We start from the raw sequence: 25,594 nt of genomic DNA, 5'->3' as shown, positions 1-25,594 counted from the left end.
TATACTGTATGGAGTAATGTGGGGTCATTATATTGTATGGAGCACTATGTGGGGCCATTATACTGTATGGAGCAATATATGGGGCCTATTTTACTGTATATAGCATTATATGGAGCCATTATACTGTATGGAACAATATATGGGGTCCATTATATTGCATGTAGCATTATATGGGGTCTATTATACTGTATGGAACACTATGTGGGGCCATTATACTGTATAGAGCAATATATGGAGCAAATTATGCTGTATGGACCACTATGTGGTACTATTATACTGTGATACTGTATAATGTAATACCATTATACTGTTATACTGTGATACCATTATAAACACACATACACACAGTGAGGAATACTACCACAGTGTCTCACTTGAGGCAGGGCTGGCATTAGGGGCAGGCATTGGGGTGCCACTAATAGTGGCACATGACATGGCTGCTATTGGGCCCGTGAGTAAGAGGGGCCCGGCGCCACCCCACATTCAACTTATCAACTGAAAGCAGTGATGGGGGAGAGAGCATCAGATGACGCTCCCTCTCCCATCACTCCCCCTCTGCCTCTGACTCAGCAGCGTATGCCAGCAGTGGAGCTGATAAGATGCTGAGACGCTCTGCAGATTGCAGAAGCCAGAGCAGTGGGGGAATGAGGAGGAGAGGTACAGTAAGTATTGTGTGCGTGTGTGTGTGGCTGTTGCACTTTACTGCATGTGGGGGGACTGCACTATACTGTGTGTGTGTGAGGAGGCTGCATTATACAGTGAGTGGGGGGCTGCATTATACTTTGTGTGGGGGACTCCACTATACTGTGTGTGTGGGGGGCTGCACTATACTGTGTATGTGGAGGGACTGAATTATACTGAGTGGAGGCTGCCATATACTGTGTGTGGGGGCTGCATTATACTGTGTGGGACTGCACTATACTGTGTATGGGGGGCTGCACAATACTATGTGGGTGACTGCACTATACTGTGTGTGTGTGTGGGGGGGGGCTGCATTATAATGTGTATGTGGGGGGCTGCACAATACCCTGTGTGGGATACTGCACTATACTGTGTGTGGGGGCCGCATTATACTGTGAGTGGGGGACTGCACTATACTGTGAGTAGGGGGCTGCACTATACTGTGTGTGGGGACTGCTTTACACTGTGTGTGGTGCATTATACTCTGAGGGGGTGCATTATACTGTGTGTGTGTAGGTCTGCATTATACTCTAAGGGGGCTGCATTATACTCTGGGGGTTGCATTATACTGTGTGTGGGGCTGCATTATACTTGGGGGGCTGCATTATACTCTGAGGGAGCTACATTATGCTGTATGTGGGGACTACATTATACTCTATAATGGGGGCTTCAGTATACTCAGAGGGGGGCTGCAGTATACTCTATGAGGGGGCTTCAGTATACTCTGAGGGGGTTGCAGTATACTCTATGGTGGGGGTTGCATTATACTCTATCAAGGACCATGGGGAGTGCATTCTACTATGTGTACTATATGGGACCTGCATTATACTGTATCGAGGACTATTTGTACCCATCATTCTTCCTCAGCCGGAGTAAAGAGGCCAGGAACAAGCATCGAACGACTTCATTATTGTCGATCATGCTCGTTTAGCGGCCTGGACTCAGCGCATGTAAATACTACCGAAATGTTTCTCTGTGATGGTGCAATATGTTAGCATTTGGGGCCCCATTTTAAACTTTTACCCAGGCCCCACTTAGTCTAAAACCAGCCCTGACACACATTTTCAGATTTCCTGTAAATACTGGTATTTCTTTAAAGGGCTTGAATATTTCCTGCATATCACTGTCTCCTATGTGATGTATGTATTCCAGCCTCAGCGCCCCCTATATGATGTATGTACAGTTGTGCTCTAAAGTTTACATACTCCGGCTGAATTTTTGCTTTCTTGGCCTTTTTTCAGAGAATATGAATGATAACACCAAAACTTTTTCTCCATTCATTGTTAGTGGTTGGGTGAAGCCATTTATTGTCAAACTACTGTGTTTTCTCTTTTTAAATCATAATGACAACCCAAAACATCCAAATGACCCTGATCAAACGTTCACATACCCAATTTCTTAAGACCATGCATTGCCCTCTCTAACATCAATGACAGCTTGAAGTCTTTTGTGGCAGTTGTGGATGAGGTTCTTTATTTTCTCAGATGATAAAGCTGCCCACTCTTCTTGACAAAAAGGATCCAGTTCCTGTAAATTCATTGGCTGTCTAGCATGAACTGCGCGCTTGAGATCTCTCTAGAGTGGTTCAATGATATTGAGGTCAGGCGACTGAGATGGCCACTCCAGAATCTTCACTTTGTTCTGCTGTAGCCATTCACAGGTCGACTTGGCCTTGACTTTTGGATTATTGTCATGTTAGAATGTCCAAGTATGTCCCATGCACAGTTTCCGGGCTGATGAGTGCGAATGTGCCTCCAGTATTTGCTGATAACATGATGCATTCATCTTTCCTTCAACTTTGACCAAGTTTCCTGTGCCATTGTAGCTCAGTTCAATTTTGGTCCCATCACTTCAAATGACCTTGATCCAGAAGTTTTGAGGCTTGTCTCTGCTGTTTTGCATATTGTGGGTGAGATACTTTGTGGCATTTGCGCAGTAATGGCTTTCTTCTGGCGACTCGACCATGCAGCCCATTTTTCTTCAAGTGCCTCCTTATTGTGCATCTTGAAACAGCTACACCGCTAGTTTTCAGAGAGTCCAATATTTCAGCTGATGTTATTTGTAGGCTTTTCTTTGCATCCCGAACAATTTTCCTGGCAGTTGTGGACAACATTTTTTGTTGGTCTACCTGACCGTGGTTTTGCTTTGCCTTTTGAGGAGACATGCAGTGAAATATACCCTGTGTTCAGAACAACTTACTACTGGGTGCCATTCTTTACAAAACTTATCACAAAGAGCATGAGCCAATAGTATATTTTGCCCAATACATCCATCTTTTATGTAGATTGGAAAGAGACATATTGTCTATAAAGTAGTTTCCTGCCAGTTAGTTGAGCAGATTAGGGAGTTTCCAATGAATAAATGAGCCTGATGAAACAGATAGTTATGTGAAATGGAACATACTATTTCCTGTGGGACTTTCTATATTTACATTATTTTCTGAGGAAGTCACAGCATTTCACTTTATCATTCTGATGATGATAATGAATAATGAATGACGACCATTGATATTTCATGGTCCACTTGCATTAACTTCCAGTAGATGCAATGCAGTGAAAAGCAGCCAAATTCACTGAAAAGCCGCAATGAAGAAGCTTCATATTTATAATATAAAGTAGTACAGTGCTATGCAACTCAATAATCTCATTAAAACCACATATATGATATTAAAATAATTTTCACATTTGAAGTATGTACTCAAATATTGTAGAACTGAATAAACATTTTTCTAAAATGGACACAACTCTTTACACCTTGGGGCATGAAACCACTTACCCTAGTAGATGTACATAATTGACAGTTATGACAGCAGAGTCAGTATAAAGAGTTTACTTGAGTGCGAACTGACGATATAACAGGTTGATCTACCATATTTAAAGGGTTTGTCATGAACTTTAACATTTGATGGCCAATCTTTTGGATAGGTCATCAATGTCTGATTGGCGGGGGTGCGATGAGTTATTTCTGGTGTCGGTGGGGACTAGAACTGCTCAGTTACAGAGTTGAACGTCAACTGTATATTGGTTGTGGCTTTGTACTGCACATTCAACCCCTATTCAAATAATAAATGGGATGATGTTCAGTACCCGGCCAAAGCCACTATTCCATTGACGTAAATGTGCTGTGCTGATCCATAACTGAGCAGTTCCAGGTGCCACCGACACCAGGAACAGCTGATCGGCGGGGGTTCCAGATGTCGCATCCCACTGATCAAACATTGATGACCTACCTATCCTAAGGATAGGCCATCAATGTTAAAGTCCCTGACAACCCCTTTAAGCCTTTATTTCATGGCTTGATGCAAACTGTATGGGACAAATGATCTTTAATATAATCGTACTGTCCTCATACAGTTAGGACGTGCTGCCAGCTATGATGATTATAAGACCTGCATATCTCAACCTCTTCTTATTCATTGGCTAATTGGTGGCATTGTTTCATTGGCCAATGATCAGGAAAGTAATTGGTCCAGGGGCTAATAGTTATGTGGCGAAGTTAGCAATTATGGAGATATGCTACAAGAAATTATGGTGTTAGAAACTACTGCAGTCAGGATCATCTAACTTATATAACATTGTTGGGTTGCATCATATTTTTTCTTTATTCTTAGACTATGTTCACATTTACATCAGATACTCTGTTGCAGATTTGACAGGATCCATACCTGTGCATGCACAGCTATTATTTTCAGTCAAACAGATGGACACTATGAAGGTACCCATGATAAATCACTGTGACCCATTAGGTACGGTGATATCAGTCAAGCAGTGTGTCATGGCTTAACTATAAAGCAGATGTGAACTAAACCTTCTCAATGACAGAGGATAACCCCGCGTAGATTTTTTTCCTTATCACGCTAGAATACAATTTGGCTCCAGGGAGGTCCACTGTCTCTACAAGTTACCATGACCCTACTTTAAACATTAAGCTCGGCCTTAATTCGAGGCAGCGGTGAGATCCTGTAATAAACAAATGAGTAAGATCTACTTATTAAAATCCACTCTGCTATTCAGCAAACTATAAATTCTTTCTCATATGCAAAGTCTTTGATCTTTGTCAGATAAAAGTACTTAGGTTTGCAAATTGACTAATCCTATATTAAAACACCATCAAAAAGCAATTACATGAGATGAAGCAGGAATAACTCTGCATTGGTATTAGATGTGGTGATGTAAGGAAAACTTCAAGACTGCAACATGAGACATTTATGTGTTTAAACTTCGGAAAAAAAACTTGTCAAATGACAACAGTACAGTAGGCACACTGCTAAGTCACTGTCATGGGTTTAGAGATGAGCCAGAAGACCGCAGCGTCTTATTCCTCCTACTCCTGCACTTGATTAAAAGCACTTCACCTTCATATTAAAGGAAATGTCCTCTGCTTTTGACACAGTGGACCATTCCCTATTACTACAGACCCTCTTATCTCTTGGCATCCTAGACTTGGCCCTATCTTGGATCTCGTCATACCTAACAGACCGGACATTCAGCGTCTCCCACTCACATGCCACCTCCTCACCTCACCCCCTATCTGTCAGTGTCACGCAAGGTTTAGTCCTAGGGACCTGCTCTTCTCCATTTGCCCCGTTGGCATGGGACACAGCTTTCAATATCACCTTTATGCTGATGACACACAGATCTACATCTCTAGACCCGATATCATCTCCCTACTAATCAGAATCCCACAATGTCTGCCCACTATTTCATTTGTCTTCTGTGCTAGATTTGTAAAACTTAATAAGGACAAAACAGAATTCATCATTTTTCCCCATGTCACTCAACCCTCTCAACGGACCTATCTATTAAAGTAAATGGCTGTTCACTCTCCCCAGTCCCACAAGCTTGCTGCCTCGGGATAACCCTTTACTCTGATCTCTCCATCAAACCACATATCCAAGCCCTTTCCATTTTGGCCTACTCAAACTAAAAAAATATTTCCCGAATCCGTACATTCCTTAATCAAGAATCTGCAAAAAACCCTAGTCCATCCACTCATCTCCCGCCTTGATTACTGCAACCTCCTGCTCAGTGGCCTCCCCTCTAACACTCTCGTACCCCTCCAATCTATCCTAAACTCTGCTGCCTGACTAACCCACCTTTCCCCCCGCTATTCTCCAGCCTCTCCTCTCTGTCAATCCCTTCACTGGCTCCCTATTACCCAGAGACTCCAGTTCAAAACCCTAACCATGACATACAAAGCCATCTACAACCTGTCTCCTCTATACATCTGTGACCTCGTCTCCCGGTACTTTCCTGCACGCAACCTCTGATCCTCACAAGATCTTTTTCTCTATTCCACTCTTATCTCCACTTCCCATAATCGCATACAAGATTTCTTCCGCACTTCCCCCTACTCTGGAACTCTCTACCACAACATATCAGACTCTCACCTACCATCGAAACCTTCAAAGGGAACCTGAAAACCCACCTCTTCCGACAAGCCTACCATCTGCAGTAACTATCATTCCACCAAACTGCTATGACCAACTCAACCCTCACCTACTGTATCCTCACCCATCCCCTGTAGATTGTGAGCCCTCGCGGGCAGGGTCCTCTCTCCTCCTGTACCAGTTATGACTTGTATTGTTTAAGATTACTGTATTTGTTTTTAATATGTATACCCCTCCTCACATGTAAAGCGCCATGGAATAAATGGCACTATAATAATAAATAATAATAATAATGTTCTACATGGGTTACGGTATTAAGCCACGTGCACACGTTGCGGATTGCTCTGCGGATTTTTCCAGACTGATTTTGGTAAATCCGCAGGTAACCCGCACTGCGGATTTTCTGCGGAATATTTTTGCGGTTTTTGTGCGGATTCCTATTATGGAGCAGGTGTAAACCAATGCGGAATCCGCACAAAGAATGTGTATGGGCTCGACCCACACAGATAGGAAATGAATATCCTGCCCGCAGATGTTATGCCATTCGCACTACAGATTTTGAGGTTCTTTTTTCCCTAAATCAGCTGTGTGTCTAAAGCATGCCATAAATGCTTTTTAAGTAATTCGTATTCTCCATAAATTACAGAGGCGTGTGCACCTCCTGGAGAGACTAAGTCATTATATGCCAAGCCCTAAGTGGTTTTCCAACATCTAAAGCGAGCATTTACTGCTTTTTAAGGCAAAGTTATCCAAGTCTATGGCAGCACATAATCCAGCCCAGAGGCTTCTATTCTCCAAGGTTAAAAGCAAAATGTTTCCTGGAAAGAACAATGTAATATGTGACAATTTATGTATACAGGACCAATGCAGAGAATATAATGTTTGTTTATAAATGAAAAACAATTTAGAGACATCTGAGGAATAGAAAGACTCCCATGACCGAGATAAATTCTCAGCCAACATTACATTCTCCAATTTTCCACGATACATTCAGCATTGGGGAAATGTTGGCAGATTTGGAATAGAATTTCATTTTACTTTTCTAAAATAAAATATATTATGTTAACCAGTGTGGTGGTCTCGAAAAGACAACTCTTGTCCATATCCATAATTGGACATCTACAGGCATAATCCATGTAAAAGGCTTTTGTGCATTATTAGTAAGAACCCCAAAAGAAGAAAAATGCAAGCCAAAAAATACGAAGAAAGTCATGTTTATTAAATAAAACAGAAAAAAATACACACAAAGTAACATTGAGACATGACAGGCAAGGTAAGGTGCATAAAAGAAGGAACACATACACCGTAAGTTCTTCCACTGGACAAAGCATTTCTATGCGAAACGCTCGTTGGGTGTGATGGGTCCCTGGTCTCTTAGGCTATGTTCACATGGCCCCCTGAAGAAGCCATCGCGAAACGCGCGTTGGGGATACATGTGTGGAGTCTCAGAGAGGTACAATGGGTAAGAGCACTCTAGCACTTATGAGATAGGTAGCAGCGTGTTATTATACTGGCATATGGCACTTTATGTATCCTGCTTGCTGAGGACTTGCAAATAACTAATATTAAGCCATGTTAATTGGACAATGCACCTGTCCATTGCAGCACTAGCACCTTATATATGTTGTGATGAATGCTGTACCCACCTCATTATATATATAATTTTTGAGACCCACATTCTTTGTTACTGATCCCTCTCTGTAAAAACAATTTTTGTCATGATACAATTTTGTTTATTATGTGCCTTTTTGTAATGTAATAAAGTGTAAAACTTTGTAAGTACATTTTTTCTTGGATTATTCACTCCTGGTGTCTCTGTTGTTTATATGGTCACATGTCCAGTACTGACTAGGTAGAACAGATCCAGCAGCAATCCTTTGGTAAAAGTTGTGCAAAAACAACTTAAGGCTATGTGCACACGTAGGAAGGGGGCTGCGGGTTCTCCCCCGGGTTCTCCCGCAGCGGATTTGATAAATCTGCAGGGCAAACCCGCTGCGGTTATCCCTGCAGATTTATCACGGTTTGTGTTGCGGGTTCCGCCACGGGTTTAATCATGCACTTGTTCTACCATTGATGCTGCATATTCAGCATCAATAGTAATGTTAAAAATAATAAAATAATTATATACTCACCCTTTGACGTCCCGATCTCCTCGGCGCTGCAGGTGGCGGTCCGGTTCCAAAGATGCTGTGCGAGAAGGAACTTCGTGATGTCACGGTCATGTGACCGCGACGTCACGGTCATGTGACCGCGACGTCACCGCAGGTCCTGCTCGCATAGCAACCTGAGATCGGACGGCCACGTACAGCGCTGGGAGGCGAGTATATCATTTTTTATTTTAATTCTTTTTTTTTTTACACAAATATGGTTCCCAGGGCCTGGAGGAGAGTCTCCTCTCCTCCACTCCGGGTGCCACCTGCACATTCTCTGCTTACTTCCCGCATGGTGGGCACAGCCCCATGAGGGAAGTAAGCGGTTCAATGTATTCCTATGGGTGCAGAATCGCTGCGATTCTGCACAAAGAAGTGACATGCTGCGGGTTGTAAACCTCTGCCTTCCTGCGCGGTTTTTGCCGCAGCATGCGCACAGCGGTTTGCGGTTTCCATAGGGTTTACATGTTACTGTAAACGCAATGGAAACTGCAGCGGACCCGCAGCGGCAAAATCGCTGCGGTTCCGCGGTAAAAACCGCAACATGTGAACATGGCCAGTCCGTTTTTATATAGCTGATCTCTGCTGGATCCCTTTTTAAACATTGAAGTCTATAGAAAACTGATCTGTTAATTAGCCTTCCATTTTTCTTTAATTTGTAACACATCCGTTTTTGCTTACTGGATCCAGTCTGCACAACATTTTTTTGCCAACGCGTTGCTGCTGGATCCGCTCTAAATGATCATTATTGGACATGTGAACATAACCTTACCCACCTCCTGATTGACACCTTCTAGGCATTGTATAAACTGCTTAACTATCTTCCTGTCTGGTATATATATATATATATATATATATATATATATATATATGTGTGTGTGTGTGTGGTACTCTTTTTATAACTGAGTAGTTGGGTTCTTACTGTATATCATATATAAACCAGGTGTTCCCCTTCTTTTTTGTACCGCACCATGTCTGACGTCTCAATATTACTTTGTGTGTTTTTTATTTTTTTCTATTTTATTGAATAAAAATAACTTTGTATTTTTCGGCTTGCATTTTTCTCCCTTTGAGGTTCTTCATATTTCCAATTGGGTCATATGGACGCCATATAGTAGAATTCTCCACTTAGATCTCTGACTTTACATAACCACTTATTGTTATTAATAATGGCCTCCATCTGACATACATGACTCGGTTTTGCTATACCGATGTACCTGATCTTAACACAGAGAAAAATACATCACAGAGAAAGTGAACTCTTAACAGAACAAAAGCCATTGAATTTGTATTGCTAGGTGCGGAGTTGCACTCTCCTGTGCCAGGATCATATATTTGTCATTTTGAAGTGGATACTTCTGTACATTGAACACTACACAGTAAATATACAGCAAAATGTGGCTCATCTTGTCAATGTCAGCTGGTCATTGGGGGTTTGTTAAAGGAAATGTATCATCAGGAAGTTACCTATTGTTTAAATCAGGTTTTTGCATTAATTGTATTTTTTTTTTAATTTTTGATTTTTTTTCCATATCCTCTGTATTAGTTAAAAAAACCTTGCAATTTCCACACTGGCCATTGGTGCTGTTTTAGACTCAATTGCGGTCCATTCAGGTAGAGTTTTCAGAAGTCTCATTACAAAACTGGCAGGATTACAATAAGAGGCAACACCTCTATACACAGTGTGAGGTTGTGAGGGGACTCGTATACGAGGGCCATTATGTGTCGCCCAGGATATGCATAGAAGCATACAAAACCGCTGAGGATTTGGTCAAACTATCTGACCAAGGTTTAAGAAAACCTGACACGGCCTTTTATTTTTGGAGAGATCTGTAGGATGGTGGTGGGATGGATCTCTCCCTCCATTCCAGGTCTTGGCAGTGGCCCATGTCCACGATTCCCATTTATACTTTCCGTTGATGTTTGGGTGTGTCAGTATTGGATTTCCCATGGAACAGAGCAGGAGCCTTGTGCAGGCCTGTCTGTGTGAAACACCAGAGACTTTAGCAAGCGATTACCCCACCCACGGATTATGTGGTGGTGCAGTCGTCCATGGCAACGGACTGATTGACATGAACATTCCATGAACATGAGAATAAAGTTTTAGTTTATAAGTTGGAAAATAAAGTTGTTTAAGTTGAAATTTTTTTGGTCACTGCCTCATTGCCGAACGGACACGAAAGCCGCTACCTTACAACAGCTACTAACACAGGATCCTATGTTCACAGTTGGCGATGTCACAGCTCCTCTTCGTTTCATGACAACACTTGCACACACTCATTAGATGCTTCAATACAGAAGATAGGGCCTATCTATTACTGCTAATATACATTTGGATTTCTTAAAAGACCATGAAGTATAATTCTAGAATAGCCTCAATGTCCAGCATGAAAATTGCAAGGCTTGTCATTTTTATTTTTCAATGCAGACTGTGAAATGTAAAATAATAAATAAAGAAATAAATACTAAAAAGTAACAAAAAAAATCTGATTTAAACATTAGGTAATTTACTGATTTCCTCTCACAGGCCCCTGTGAATAGAGTGGTGATGATCATGCGATCCTCCATTCCATTCATTCCTAACGGGAGTGCTGGACACTAGCTGGTCTCATGAAGGCCACGTTCACACGTTCAGTATTTGGTCAGTATTTTACCTCAGTATTTGTAAGGCAAAACCAGGAGTGGAACAATAATAGAAACACGTCACCACTTCTGTATTTATCACCCACTCCTGGTTTTGGCTTACACATACTGAGGTAAAATACTGACCAAATACTGAAGGTGGGAACATGGCCTTGGAATGAATTTAGCAGAGGGTGTCTAGAGAACAAAGCTCTGCAGAACCCTGTCTGAAGGGAGCAGTGATCGAGCATGTGCAGCTCTGCTCCTTTAGTTTTCTGTTGTAATGCTGGATAGCTGAGCGCTGTGTTCTGCAGCAGTCCCGTAAAGAATGATCAGAACAGAGCTGCACTTAAAGGGAATCTATAAAAGACTTTTGCTATAGAATTTGAAAGCTGCAAGATGTAGGAAAAAAGAGCCCGATTCCAGTGATGTACCACTTACTGGGCTGCTGGGTGCAGTTTAGATAATATCCCTGTTTTCTCTGCTGTAGATCTAGCAGTGCTCGGAATCCTGAGCTCTGTATAACCCCGCCTACACCACTGATTGACAGCGTCCCGCGTACACTGTGCATGGTCAGCAATCTGCTAACCAGTGGTGGGGGCGGGGTTACTGGGATTAGCTGGACTGGCTGCACGTGAGAACTAGTACTGATAATCTCCTGCTAATAAAACACTGATTGTATTGAGTCTACATCAAGTGACATCGCCGGAACCAGGGTCTCTGCTCCTACATTATGCTGCTCTCAGATTAAATAGCAAAAACCTGCTGACAGATTCCTTTTAATCTCACTTACTTTCAAACAGGGTTTAATGGAACTCTGTTCTTGGTAACGTTGAGATCTCAGTGATCTGCCCCCCCCCAGAGATCATGGATAGGTGAAATGCTTATAAACTAGATACAAAACCTTTAGCCCCTTAAGGACAACTTTAGTTATGTTTTTATTTTTCCCTCTCCTTTTTCAAATAGCCATAATGGATTTATCATAGACTAGTAGACTGTGGCTTCGTAATTGCAATGCATGGTGCATTAAAATGGCTTGGGACAGAAGTCTGCTGTGACTTTATCTGACTGCAGACTGATGAATTTTGACAGCATGGTGAGCGGGTGGTCACGTGTCCACATTGATATGATTTGCATTCATGCGGCCACATGACGACTAGACTCATCTGGCTGCTTTCAATTCACTTCTACTGAGAGAATGTGAATGACTCTAGTTGGAACGGGACCACAAGTATGGAAATGGCACATCTGCCTGCATCGGTAATACCAGGGAATCATTGCTTCTCGTGGACTTACGCTGTCACAATTCGGAGGTCTGCAGTCACATACAGTGTCCTGGGAACCACCTTTACCAATATGAAATACAGCATACTAATGTCCCCCCTGAATTACTTGAATAGACAACATGTGTTTACACATTATATAGTTGTTGGCCAACTTCTCGATTAATACGCACAACCGTCTCTGCTGAACATGCAAGTTGTTTTAGCAGAAAAATGAGTGTCTGCCTGGCGATTCTGACTAGTGGCACTTATCTCCAGAAAAACAAATCAGCAAGAAAAATCCAACCTCCTAGACCACAGTTTACATTGGCGGTCAGAGGACGGTCCGGCAGCTTCATATACATTGGATTAAACTTCAGCAAGGGGATCTTTATAGGAGATGATAGATAGATGATCGATAGCTTAGGTCTCTTTCACACTTCAGTCTTTTGACGTCAGTTTGAATCCGCCGTTTTCATCAAATAGCGGATCCGCCATTTTTTTTTTTGGCTGATCCGCTATTTTCCCATAGACTTGCATTAGCGACGGATTGTGGCGGATGGTCGTCCGTTCCATCCGCCATGTGACGGATCCGTTGAAATTTGGCGGACGTCATCTAGACATTGACGGACATTGCAACGTTTTTTGTCTGCGCCGAAATGGCGGTTCATGACGGATCCGTCGCGTCCGCCATTTCCTAGAATGGCCGCCTACGGGCGACGGATCCGTCACGACCGTCATTTGGCGGATCCATCACCCCAATCCGCTTTTTCAATTGATCATGCTCCAAAAAGTAGATACTTTTCCCAGATACACGGATGCGTCAAAAAAACTGATCCGTTAGAACCGTTTTCTCAACAATTTTGACGGATCCGCCTATCCGTCACGATGTCGGAGCAGACTGACGCCAAACAACTGAAGTGTGAAAGAAGCCTTAGGGTATGTTTGCAAGATGCAATCAGAATGTGCTTATTTTGCCACAATTTTCTAAAATCGCTGCAAAATCGCCACATTTTGGACCCAATTTAAAAAAAGCTCAGGACAAAATCTCTGCATTTTTACAGCGATTTTGGAAAATCGTGGGAGAAAACGCAGCAAATTTATCGCGATTTAGGAAAATCGTGGAAAAAAAATGCAAGAAATGATTTACGATGCAGACTCTATAGGACTAGACGGCACAGCGACTATGCGCTGCTAGGCAACAGGAGAGATTGATTCAGCAGATCTGACGGGGGAGGTGTGAGCACGGAGTATGGCACCTCAGGAGAGGAGGAGGAGGTTCCTCTCTGGCTGTGGGGCTCAATTACTTCTGCCAACACATTTTGGTATAAAAAAGGCTGAATTTAATATATATTTCTCCAGTTTATTTTGAACTTGTATAAAGTGTCATGGTATGATATGATACATAATGGAGAAGTCAAATATATTTCAGCCAAAATATATATTTTTTTTTTTGCATAAATGTCATATAAAGGTAAGAAAATTTAAACCCACCTTCCTCCAGTTCATCCATACTGGAAATTTTGTTGATTCCATCGATGGTGTAAATGTAGCGAACGCCCTGGGGCAAATTAATATTATCAGAGAGTGACCTGGTGAGGTCAGCCAGCAGGGCGTCAAAACTTCGGAACCGGTCAGGAGACACGGCATACACTATTCCCTTGAAATATCGATCTCCATTGCGGTAGAAGCGGACCTTCTTAGCTTTCTTCTCGTTGCTGAGAGCTTGCAAAGTGCGGGTTCTGTAAAAACTGCAGTGGGCGCTGTGTGTGGGACTGGGCAATCCGTTCATTCGAGATGTTCGTGCATTCCTGGAAGTCTTATCCCTTTCATCAAAGTGACCAAATTCGAGCTCCATGTCTTAGCGCCTCTGGAGACCTAAAAGAGTCATTCATGCAGAGATGAGAATGTTTCTCGCGTGTCTCGCCCAGAGATACTACAAAACAGGGCAATCCCCTTGTAACATTAATAATTCCTTTTACTTGTTACTGGCACACATTCTCATGTTACTCAAAGTATGTAAATAATTTATACCAAAAGTGACTCAACTGAGGCATGGGGGAAAGCAGGGATGGCTAATTGAGACAAACAGCAGCCATAACACCTGAGCCCATGCAGATCCCGGGCATTCTCTGGTCCTCAAAGATTAATGAGCTAAGTTTATTGCTGAAAAGGTGACACTTTGTCTGAGGATTTTTGTCCTAAATAGAATTTTATAGGATTAACTAGATGGTGGCCCGATTCTAACGCATCGGGTATTCTAGAATATGCATGTCCACGTAGTATATTGCCCAGCCACGTAGTATATTGCCCAGCCACGTAGTATATTGCCCAGCCACGTAGTATATTGCCCAGCCACGTAGTATATTGCCCAGTCACGTAGTATATTGTCCAGCGACGTAGTATATTGCCCAGTCACGTAGTATATTGCCCAGTCACGTAGTATATTGCTCAGCCACGTAGTATATTGCCCAGCCACGTAGTTTATTGCCCACTCACGTAGTATATTGTCCAGCGACGTAGTATATTGCCCAGTCACGTAGTATATTGCCCAGTCACGTAGTATATTGCCCAGTCACGTAGTATATTGCCCAGTCACGTAGTATATTGCCCAGCGACGTAGTATACAGCACAGAGCCACATAGTATACAGCACAGAGCCACGTAGTATATTGCCCAGTCACGTAGTATATTGCCCAGTTACGTAGTGTATTGCCCAGTCACGTAGTATATTGCCCAGCGACGTAGTATACAGCACAGAGCCACGTAGTATACAGCACAGAGTCACATAGTATATTGCCCAGTCACGTAGTATATTGTCCACTCACGTAGTGTATATAACACTGCCCACACAGTATATAGCAGTGGCCATGTAATATCTAGCACAGCCCACGGAGTATATCACACAGCCCACATAGTATATAACACTGCCTATGTAGTATACAGCACAGAGCCACGCGGTTTCTAACACTGCACACGTAGTATACAGCATTGTGGGCACCATATCCCTATAGATATAACCCCATATAAAAAAATAATTAAAATAAAAAATAGTTATATACTCACCCCTGGGATCCAGCGAAGCTCCGGCGATAGGCGCACGGCTGCCGCCATATTCCGTTCCCAGGATGCATTGCGAAATTACCCAGATGACTTAGCGGTCTCGCGAGACCTCTAAGTCTTCTGGGTAATTTCGCAATGCATCGCTGGAAACGGAAGATGGCGGCAGGCTCGAGTTGCTCGGCGTACTATGGAGGGTGAGTATAACAGTTTTTTTTTTTTTTTTTTATTATTATTATTTTTAACATTACATTTTTTTTTACTATTGAGGCCGCATAGGCAGCATCAATAGTAAAAAGTTGGGGACACACAGGGTTAATAGCGGCGGTAACGGAGTGCGTCCATTACCGCCGGCATTAACCCTGTGTGAGCGGTGACCGGAGGGGAGTATGCGGGCGTCGGGCAGTGTCTGCAGGGAGTAAGGAGCGGCCATTTTCTTCCGGACTGTGCCCTTTGCTGATTGGTCGTGGCTGTTTTGCCGCGACCAATCAGTGACTGGGATTTCCATGACAGACAGAGGCCGCGATCAATGAATATCCGTGACAGACAGACAGACAGACGGAAGTGACCCGTAGACAATTATATAGTAGATTGCAAGAACCACAAGAATAACAGGAAGGAGGATGATTCTTGAGATATTTCAATTATAGATACAGTTACAGTAAATATTCTTGTAGGGGGTCTATTATAGTATTAAAAGGGATATTTCACTGGATATTTAATTTAAACTGACTATCGTATTTTTCAGACTATAAGACGCACCCCAAATTTTCAGATGGAAAATAGAGGGGAAAAAATGATGCGTCAAATGGGGGTCCGTCACACAGTCTGAATTCAGGTTACCTGGGGGGGGGATTGGCAGCACTGGTGGAGATGATGTTTGGTGGTCCAGCTTTGCAGGGAGATTATATGACTCCTATCCTAGACTGTTCGGCAGTGCTCTGTGGTATGGGGGCTCCACTGACATTTTGTGAAAGCCCGGAGCCCCCACACATCCATTGCTACAATGCGGTGGCATCCTGAAAAATGGCCACTGTAGGAGGTGTATGCGCAGATTAAGATCTCGGCACAGAAATCTCAATCTTTGCATGCACCGTCTACGATGGCCATTTTCCTGAAGGCCGCAGCAATGGAAGTGCGGAGGCTTCTGGCTCTCAAAACACGTGGGCGGAGCCCCCCGCTTCACCGAACACCATTAAATACTGCCTCACCAGTCTGGGATGGGAGCCATCATCTCCCTGCAGAGTCAGACCACCGAACACCCCCTCTGCCCATCCCAGGGCCAGCAGAATCGCCAAACTCCTGCTGCCGCCACACTCCTGGTAAGTACATTCAGACTATAAGATGCACCCCCATTTTTCCCAAACATTTTTTGGGAAAAAGTGCATCTCATAGTTCGAAAAATACGGTCCCTCTTCTGATGGACCTGATGGTGATGTTTCACTGATTTTGGAACAGTTTTTCTTCTTCTCTGAGCTCCTTTGTTGCAAAGTTACGTCTCTGGTAATAATGGTACAAATTTTTCCTTTAACAAACTGGGCGGGTATTACAGAACTTCTCTGTGTCCATTTGATTTTTATCTTATGATTCTGCCCAATCAAAATATGACCGCACCCAATGAGAAGTTCTGTTGTATACACCGAATTGATTGAAGGGAAAATTTGCACTATTATAACCAGGGGGCACAAGTTTGGAATAAAGAGGCACAGAAGATAAAGAAAAACTATTCCAGAGTCATCAGGGCAGCACCAATCGGACAACGTACTCAGTAAAATAATCCATTGAAAGGTCCCTTTTCGGTAAAAAACAAAACAATTTCTATCGGTTTTGTGTCTGATATACAGATGTCTGTAAATTTCTCACTATATTACAATTTCTATCGGTTTTGTGTATGATATACAGATGTCTGTAAATTTCTCACTATATTACAGTAAATACCCTACATCAGGGGCGGACATGTCAGTGGTACAACCTGTGCAGCTGCATCGGGGCCCAAAAGGTAAGGGGGCAACTTCTACCTCCAAAGCAGGTGGATTAGTGCACTATGATGAGCTACTGGACTGCAAAAGACCCCTTTATTGTTCTTGCACAGGGGCCCTCTTCTGTCTGTATCCACCAGTGCCCTATATAATCTAATTCACACACATTTTCATATACACCCCTTTTAGAAAAACAATAGATAACAATTTTTGATCCTGAAAATATTACATAATGATCTTATAGTAAGGCAGCCTCCTGCAACACCTAAACCTATCCACAAACATAAGTTAAAAAACATGGCATCTATACTTATAGGGAATGTATCATCTGAAAGTTACATATTTAAGTCAGCTTCTTGAGTTAAAAGTATTTAAAGAATGTAGCATTTAAAAAAAAAAAAAATAGCCAATCAGTATAAAAAATAACAATTTTCACACTGGTCATTGGGGTTATTTAGACTCCTGTTCCTTTAAAAGAAGACTTTTCAGACGTTTCATTATCATCACAGGCAGGATTAAAGTGACAGGTATTACCTCTATACACAGCTGATAACACCATTATCCACCACTTACAATGACCAATGGGATCTGAGTTAATCTATTAACACAAATGTACAGGTGGATTTCCTGAAAGAACAGCAAGTATAGAAGTGGAGAAAAGTGGAGAAAAGCCAGGGATTTTGGACCTATCCTGCCTTATGGACCAGAGCCTTATTATTATAGGATTGCTAGGTCTTGTAAGAATAGAAATACATGTATTAGTGAATTTTAATGCAGTCCCATAATATATAGCACATACGTGGACGGAAACGCCAAAGCAACCAGTTTTTGAAAAGATACAATTGTATAGACTCAGGTAGGACTCATCTAAAAGTATACAATCACATTAAATCCATTGTGGCCGGCAGTATTTGAGCACTTTGCAGAATGTGATGAATGTGTGTGAGACCCGCCTGCTTATTCACCATGATACAGACAGCTGACAGCTTGCGTTAATTGCCAGGAACTTCATAGCCGTACCAAATGTTTGTCACTACATTACAGATTCAAGATGATATAAAATCAGAAAATAAAAAAATAGGAAAATAGATCCGTAAAAAGAGTTATAGCAATATTCCCAATAATGCTGGATAGAAGTATAGGAACGGGAGTTTTTACTTGTTCTGTGTTTTAGGGAACCTGACAGCAGATTCGTGCTGCCAGACCCACGTGCCTCATGAATCAGATACTCCCTGCATTATTCCAGCTATGAAGGTTTAACTCTGAAAGAGGTTTTCCGGTCTCAGGCTACAAGTCTGCAGTCACTCCATGTGACTGCAGACTTGCGAATCCTCACATCGCGCGCACTGCGTGCTATGAGGAATGGATCTTCAGCGCCGGCGGATGTGTGAACACAAATATGTGATTTGCATACTTGAAGTCACATGCCAACAAAATTGTGCGTGGACTCGCTAAAAGGACATTTATTGTACGAGGGTGGGCACAGTCCAGTCGGAATGTGGCCGGAAGTATGCAAATTCCATACTTGTGGTCACAGGACCGCCCGCTCCCGGCACCGGAGAATCCTGACAGCCCACAGTGTGAGGATTTACTAGTCTCCAGTAACATAGTGAGTAGTGACTGCAGACTTCTATCCCTTTAAATGCTGTGGTGCAAACACAGATTTATAGGCCGACCAGCAGCCATGTTTCTTGAATGACTTGTCCAAGTGGTAGACCAGACATCTTTTCTGCTGCTCTGCTCTTCAAAACTGATAGTTCTTTCCCTATGTGTAAGTAGAGGGAGAGACCTGTCAGTCTAAGGGGAGAAGCTGCCGGGACATCTTAGGCCTCTTTCACACTTCAGTTGTTTGGCGTCAGTCACTACCGACATAGTGACGGATTGACGGATCCTTCACAATTGTTGAGAAAACGGGTCTAACGGATCCGTTTTTTTGATGGATCCGTTACTTGGGGGTTGTCTGGGAAAAGTATCTACTTTTTGGAGCATGCGCAATTGAAAAAATGGATTGGGGCGACGGATCCGCCGAAATGACGGCCATAGGCGGCCATTCTATGGAATTGCGAACGCGACGGATCCGTCGCGATCCGCCATTTCGGCGTTGACAAAAAATGTTTCAATGTCCGTCTATGTCCAGAAAACGTCTGCCAAATTTCGACGAATCCGTCGCATGGCGGATGGAAAGGACGACCATCCGTCACAATCCGTCGCTAATGCAAGTCTATGGGAAAATAACGGATCCGTCAAAAAAAATTGATGGATCCGTTATGTGAGGAAAATGGCAGTTTTAGACAGACGCCAAACAACTGAAGTGTGAAAGAGGCCTTAGACGCATGGTCCTCAACCGGCTTTTACTTATGTTTTCTCAGAAATAAGTAGTGTTAGAGTAAAACATACATGACAGGCTCTCAAGGTTATGGCCCAAACTTCTGGGTATCGTTTCTCCTGCATCATCATATAGTCCATGTGAAGTTGGTGCAAATTTATTGTCACGTCCTATTCCATCGGCCAGGACAGTGATCTCTAACATGGGAGAGAGCAAACCGCCTCTTACCTGCTGATAGGATTCCGCAACAAAGACCTCACAGCAGACTGGTAAATCAAACGAAGAGCCACAGACATCAGCAGTGGCCACAGACCACTGTCATGGGCAATGGAGGAGTAGAATGTGCTAACCAATTGGCACCAACTCTAGAAGGGCAGAACCCAAGTATGGATCCATCGCATATAATAAAGCCAAAGATTAACACTCCCTTTTAAAGATGCAATAAGCATATCTCAATCAAATTATCGCCGCACCGCCATCTCTGCTCCCCCAGTGCTACCTGCTGCTCTCATATCTAACGAAGGTCTTATTATTATAGGAAACGCCATATGAGTGATAAAAATAAAATACTTCATGTAGTGCCAAGTTCTTCCCACTATATCATCGTACACAAGCGGGTCCTGCAAGCAGCTGACGTGATCACTGGATCCTTTCAGGAGTTGTGACAGAAGTGTGATCACCATTAAGTTCTCTTCTCTCTTTTTTTTTTATTCCCAAGCCTTGACTTCTACGCAGCATTGTTTTAATGTTTGCCTATAAAAATGCTTTTATCAAGTGCGGCTGATAGCGCGTCTCACGAGTCATCTTCGTGAATCGGTTTCATTCCATCAGAAGCCACATTTCCGAAATATAAAAGACATTCCCGGCACATGTGGCATGATGTCATCTATTTGATTCTGCCGCAGCCTTAGTCGACACAAAAGAATCAGTTGCCATGGCTGAGAGATGCAACAAGAAAGCCAATTATCACATGGCATGTCCTGCAAGTCGTAGGACCAAAGGCAAAGCTGCCAGGCAAGGCATGGTGTAAGAGAGGACATTCGGATAGGATTAGAGGACCTGCCTAAATCTAACATGATACTGTACGAATCCGGATTACACGACTCGTTACAGAAGGGACAGACTAAATTCCCTGCCTGGCGATGAACATCAGTTATTGCAGTAATGGCTGTGTACTGCAGAAATGCTCACTTTTATGGATTTACAGCGTAGATGTCACAAAAATGAAATAAACAAAAAAGAATTTTGCTTACAAATTAACAAAGTAAAATGAACTGTCCCATAAACTAAAACATGTATAACAATAACCACCAACATGACCAAATTCATCTCTTTCGTTAATGTTGAGTCACCATATTGCCAAGTACATGTCACCATTAGTGTTGAGCGAATACACTCGTTACTTGAGATTTCCCGAGCACAGTCGGGTGTCCTCCAAGTATTTTTTAGTGCTCGGAGACTTAGTTTTTCTTGCCGCAGCTGAATGATTTACATCTGTTAGCCAGCATGAGTACATGTGGGGGTTGCCTGGTTGCTAGGGAATCCCCACATTTAATCAAGCTGGATAACAGATGTAAATCATTCAGCTGCGGTGATGGAAACTAAATCTCCGAGCACTAAAAAATACTCGGAAAATCTCAAGTACCGAGCATATTCGCTCATCACTAGTCACCATCAAAGCATTAAAAAAATGTATATATTCGATTTATTTCCCAAGTTATTCAGCGGACAAGATTTGACCAAATTCCATAGTTTTTGTACCATAGTCAGCAGCACCATTGTCCTTCCGATGACTCAACATTGGTTGAATTATGCAATTGAGGTCTTGTCTACAATCAGCCATCACCTGGTCCATCTCATAAGACGTACTGTGCGGCTAGTGTTAATTTTGTTTTGATCGGTCTGAAACTAACTTAGAGGTCTGACATGCCCATTAATCGACATATCATGGAGCAAAGTCAATCAGCCATGCGTCCAAATAATTAACATTCATGGCTAATTCTATGGCCAAACACAGGTCATAAGGTTTGACAGTGGATATTGGATGTTATCCTAATGTGGGTTACTTAAAGCGGAGCAAACAGCCTCTCCTGACTTGTCTGTTTATTATTCTCCATAGTGCAATATTTCTGTTATTCCTCATATAAATGTATAAATAAATTAAGGGGGTATTCCTGTCTTCAAGATCCTATCCCAATAAGTAGTAGGTGCAATAATAACAATATTAACAAATACCTCCAATAAGAAATGTAGTACAGTTCTTCTGATTAGCTACGTCACTTACCCCATGTGCGGGCATTGCAGTAGCCTAGGTATCCATGGTTATCATTAATAACAACTAGCTAACTGTCACTATATGGGTGGTCGTAACTAGGGATACCTAAGCTACTGCAATGCCCACACATGGGGTAAGAGACATAGCAAATCAGAAGAACTATAAACATTTCTAAATTGGGGGTATTTGCTAATATTATTATTATTACACTTACTAGACATTGGGATAGGATCTTGGCGATGGGAATGCCCCTTTAAGTCACCATTTCTCTTGTCAAACAGCTACGTAGTCATCAGTGATTGGAGACTGTCAGGCTGTGTAGAGGCTCAAACTACCAGATGTTAATTTATGCTTACATTTCTAAGAAGAATAATAAAGGAACCGCACAACACTATGTTCAAGAATTATTATATTATAGGGAATACATTATGTTACTAAAACACAAATGTCAGGGAAGCTGACGTGTATAATGCAGCCCATAAATATTTGATAACTCATTTGGCCAACTTTCGCCATCAACCCAAATTCCCCCAATACCAGCCTCATGTGAGTGTTAGCTCAACAGAGTAAGAGAAGATGAGCAGCTGTCAGATCTAAGTGACGCAGGTCATCCCCAGGGAAACAGACAGGCCCTATAGACATTAGCAGGCAGACAGAATCTTCCAATAAAGGCGAATGTTTATGGACGGGATTTACACCATAGTTGTAGACCTTGGACTTGGAAGTAATTTATTCAAAAGTATAAATAAAGTGTTGAAAAACGTGGGAAACGTGTTGATGGTACGTTGTCTGGTGGCATCCAGATTAATATAAAGTGGGACCGCTCCTAAACAAATCACCTGATAAAGAAGCTCAACCCTTTCTTGAAAGAGGTTTCTCCATCTTATAAAATAATGTAATATCACTAGGAGATGCCACCACTAGGTGGAGTCCCGGGTTGTGAGAATAATAAAAAAAATAGAAAAGTTGTATATTGACTCAACAACTGGTGACAACTGCCTTGAATGGAGGTTCCAGACCGACTTCTGGGTGTAGATATAGCAGCAAAATGGAAAAATCCGTGTATTATAGCAACATAGTTTAAAAAGGGAAAAATTAAAAGTCCAAACTCAGATGGTCATGTAGCCCGGTACGTCACCATAACTAGCCCTGTATCCCCTTTCCTGCACTGCGGTATTCCTGGCTCCCAATAGCTGTTCACTCACATGGGACGGTACCACAGGTCCCTACACCGCCATTGTACAGTAGGGTACAACACAACACCAGCACTGTGTCCCCTTCCTCTTCAGGATCAGTAGGGTCCCAGAGGTTGGATGCCCCCCAATCATAAAGTGATGGCATATCCTAATAATAGGGTGCCAAGATTGTTAAACCTCTTTAAAATGAGCTTTTCAATGGCCTGTTTCACCATGTTCCATGCATCCTTCTAATCCTTTTTGAGAGGACCTCTCTTAGAAGACCATTTTCGATCATGGTCCTCTCCATATAGTCAGGATGACTTTTGAAGAAAACGTTCACTGCCCCGTATGATAGTATGCTACCATGCTAATGTTTGGATTATAATTGATGGGGAGCACGGTGGCTCAGTGGTCAGCAATGTTAGTTTGCAGTACTGTCCTGGGTTCAAATCCCACTAAGGACAACAACAGCGAGGAGTTTATGTGTTCTCCTTGAGGATTTGGGTTCTCCGGTTTCCTCCCACTCTCCAAAGACTACAGATGGGGAATGTGGATTGTGAGCACCAGTGGGGACAGGGACAATGATGTCAGTAAAGTACTGTGGAATGAATGGCGCTACATAAGTGAGTAAAATAAATAAATAATAGTTGGTAGTGGGTTCAAGGGGCACAAAGTCTTACTCGTACACATTTGCTATAGAGTTTAATGCAAATAATGTCAGCCATGTCAGGGTTAGAAGAAGTAGCCTTGAAGGGTTTTACTGACAGGTAGTGAAGGAAAATGTATGCCCCATGATCACTAATGCATGTCACCTATGTGCTGTGTAGGGACCCTACGGTGGTCCACTGATGTCTGTGAAGGTCAGCAGCATAGCATAAGCATGGTGTCACAGTAATAGAGTAGCTGCCTTTGTAGATGGAGGATGGGTGTGTTTCCAACATGAATTCTGAAGGCCACCTTTCCTGGATGATGCAAATCCAGACACATGCACCTGACACTATTGTTCCTGCGATGCATACCAATAAAGCCCGGGTTCACAGGGGCCATCTCCCAATAACAAAGGATTATTGATCAGACACAGCCTACCCTCACCCATATCAGCTCTCGCACGTCTGTACTAGCCAAAACAAAAAAAAAAATCCACATATGATTTGTTAGGCAAATTTACAGAAATTATTTCTTTGTCCCATTAAGTAATTATGAAAATGCAGAGTCCAAAATTAGAGCCAGTATTTGACACAGACAAGATAACAGTGCCTGAATCCGCTCTGTGTATTGTTAAAGGGCCGAGTGTGTGACAAATGTACATGTGGATTTCTACAGACACATCTATTACATCCCCGTGAAGCACCATGCTGCAGAGAATGGGTGGAACAAGGCAACTCTTAACACATCCCATCTGCAGCATGCAATGCAAGAAAGCCCAGCGAGGGGTTAATCCCGCATGACCATTTCCTTCTCCTATATCACCTACATATCTTACAGAATCTCAGCAACCTTCACCTCCCACTAATGTGCTGTGGGATAACATACTATATGGCAGCATTAACAATGGACGTCCACACCTTTCCCTCCATTCATTGTCTCAATACTCTTTAATCACTAGGAAAATATTTATTAAACCCCTTGATCTAAAATCACATGGGGACGATTGTAGACCAAGATTGATTTTTCTTGTTATTTTGGTAAATATTTATTTTTATTTACTCTTGTCTATGTTAAATATTTGGTGTATAATGTGTCATTTTATTACACGGTGCGTATTCTATCAGACATTCGGATTTAGTGTGAACCCTTTTTTTTTACACGTGCGCTGCATCTACTGAAATATTTTGGCATTAATCCTTATTTCGCGACTCGTCTGTTAAATGTGCAGTTTCCGTAACAACCGCCCTTTACGATTGCCGCCACACGGACCTGATCACTGTCTGTCACCTATGTGACACAAGGGATGACAGCCCTCGTCAGGTCTCCCCTATGCGGTCCCAAGCTTCCTGCTACATTTTACTCCACACGGTATTAAAATGTGCGCAATATACGTGCTCCGAATACCAAGAGGCGCAAATAATAGCGAATCATTGATATTGAGTGATTCGGATAAAGGGCAGTGATCTGGATGCATGCAGCAAATGATAAGATGCTTCAATAGGCACAGGTTCTATTCTAGACATTTCCCACACTGTCCCCTTAAAATGCACATGCAGGGATGTTACTGGAAAGCGGCTCGTACTCACCCTGCTAGCACTGGTACAAGCTGAGGATGCTGGTGGAATGAAGGCTATTTCCAATCTGCCTTTGTTATCCGAGCTTCAAGCCAAAGGATTGCTGCCAGGGTGGGTGAGTCTGCTCCCCGGTCCTAGTGCCTAAAATGAGCAGACTCCTCCTGCCTTGGTTTAACCGCTTGTCTGCTGCTAAATTAACTCCTAACCTGCCTCCAGAATCCCCTGGCCCATCCCAATTTTATCCAACATCTACAAGACCATGCGATCACTTTATCCCTTGTGTTTCTTCAGATATTATGTTACGCCGCTCCTGAAGATGAGATCTGAGACGTCTGGAAAGCTGGATAATTGTTCTGATGTTTACTGCATATTTATCAGCAAGTGTCGTAAATATAGATTAATTCCGTTATGAGTGCTTTAAATAACGCTGGTATAAGACGACCGGATTACA

The 25,594-nt window shown here is 42.6% G+C and overlaps 1 protein-coding gene across 1 annotated transcript in view; it reads right to left on the bottom strand.

Annotated features, from left to right (window-relative positions):
- Window positions 1-25,306, bottom strand: part of DCX (doublecortin) — a 146,197-nt gene extending 120,891 nt beyond the window's left edge. Inside the window, exons 1-2 of the mRNA XM_069747117.1 lie at window positions 25,156-25,306; window positions 13,599-13,982 (exon numbers count right to left, since the gene is read on the bottom strand). Coding sequence (XP_069603218.1) covers window positions 13,599-13,962 — 364 coding nt within the window. The 5' untranslated portion in view covers window positions 13,963-13,982; window positions 25,156-25,306. The remainder of the gene's footprint in view (window positions 1-13,598; window positions 13,983-25,155) is intronic.
- Between the last annotated feature and the right edge of the window lie 288 nt (window positions 25,307-25,594).

The sequence above is a fragment of the Ranitomeya imitator genome, chromosome 2 (assembly GCF_032444005.1).
Source record: "Ranitomeya imitator isolate aRanImi1 chromosome 2, aRanImi1.pri, whole genome shotgun sequence".
NCBI lineage: Eukaryota > Metazoa > Chordata > Amphibia > Anura > Dendrobatidae > Ranitomeya > Ranitomeya imitator.
The sequence above is the reverse complement of the archived record's forward strand: the minus strand, read 5'-3'. Positions and strand labels throughout refer to the sequence as shown.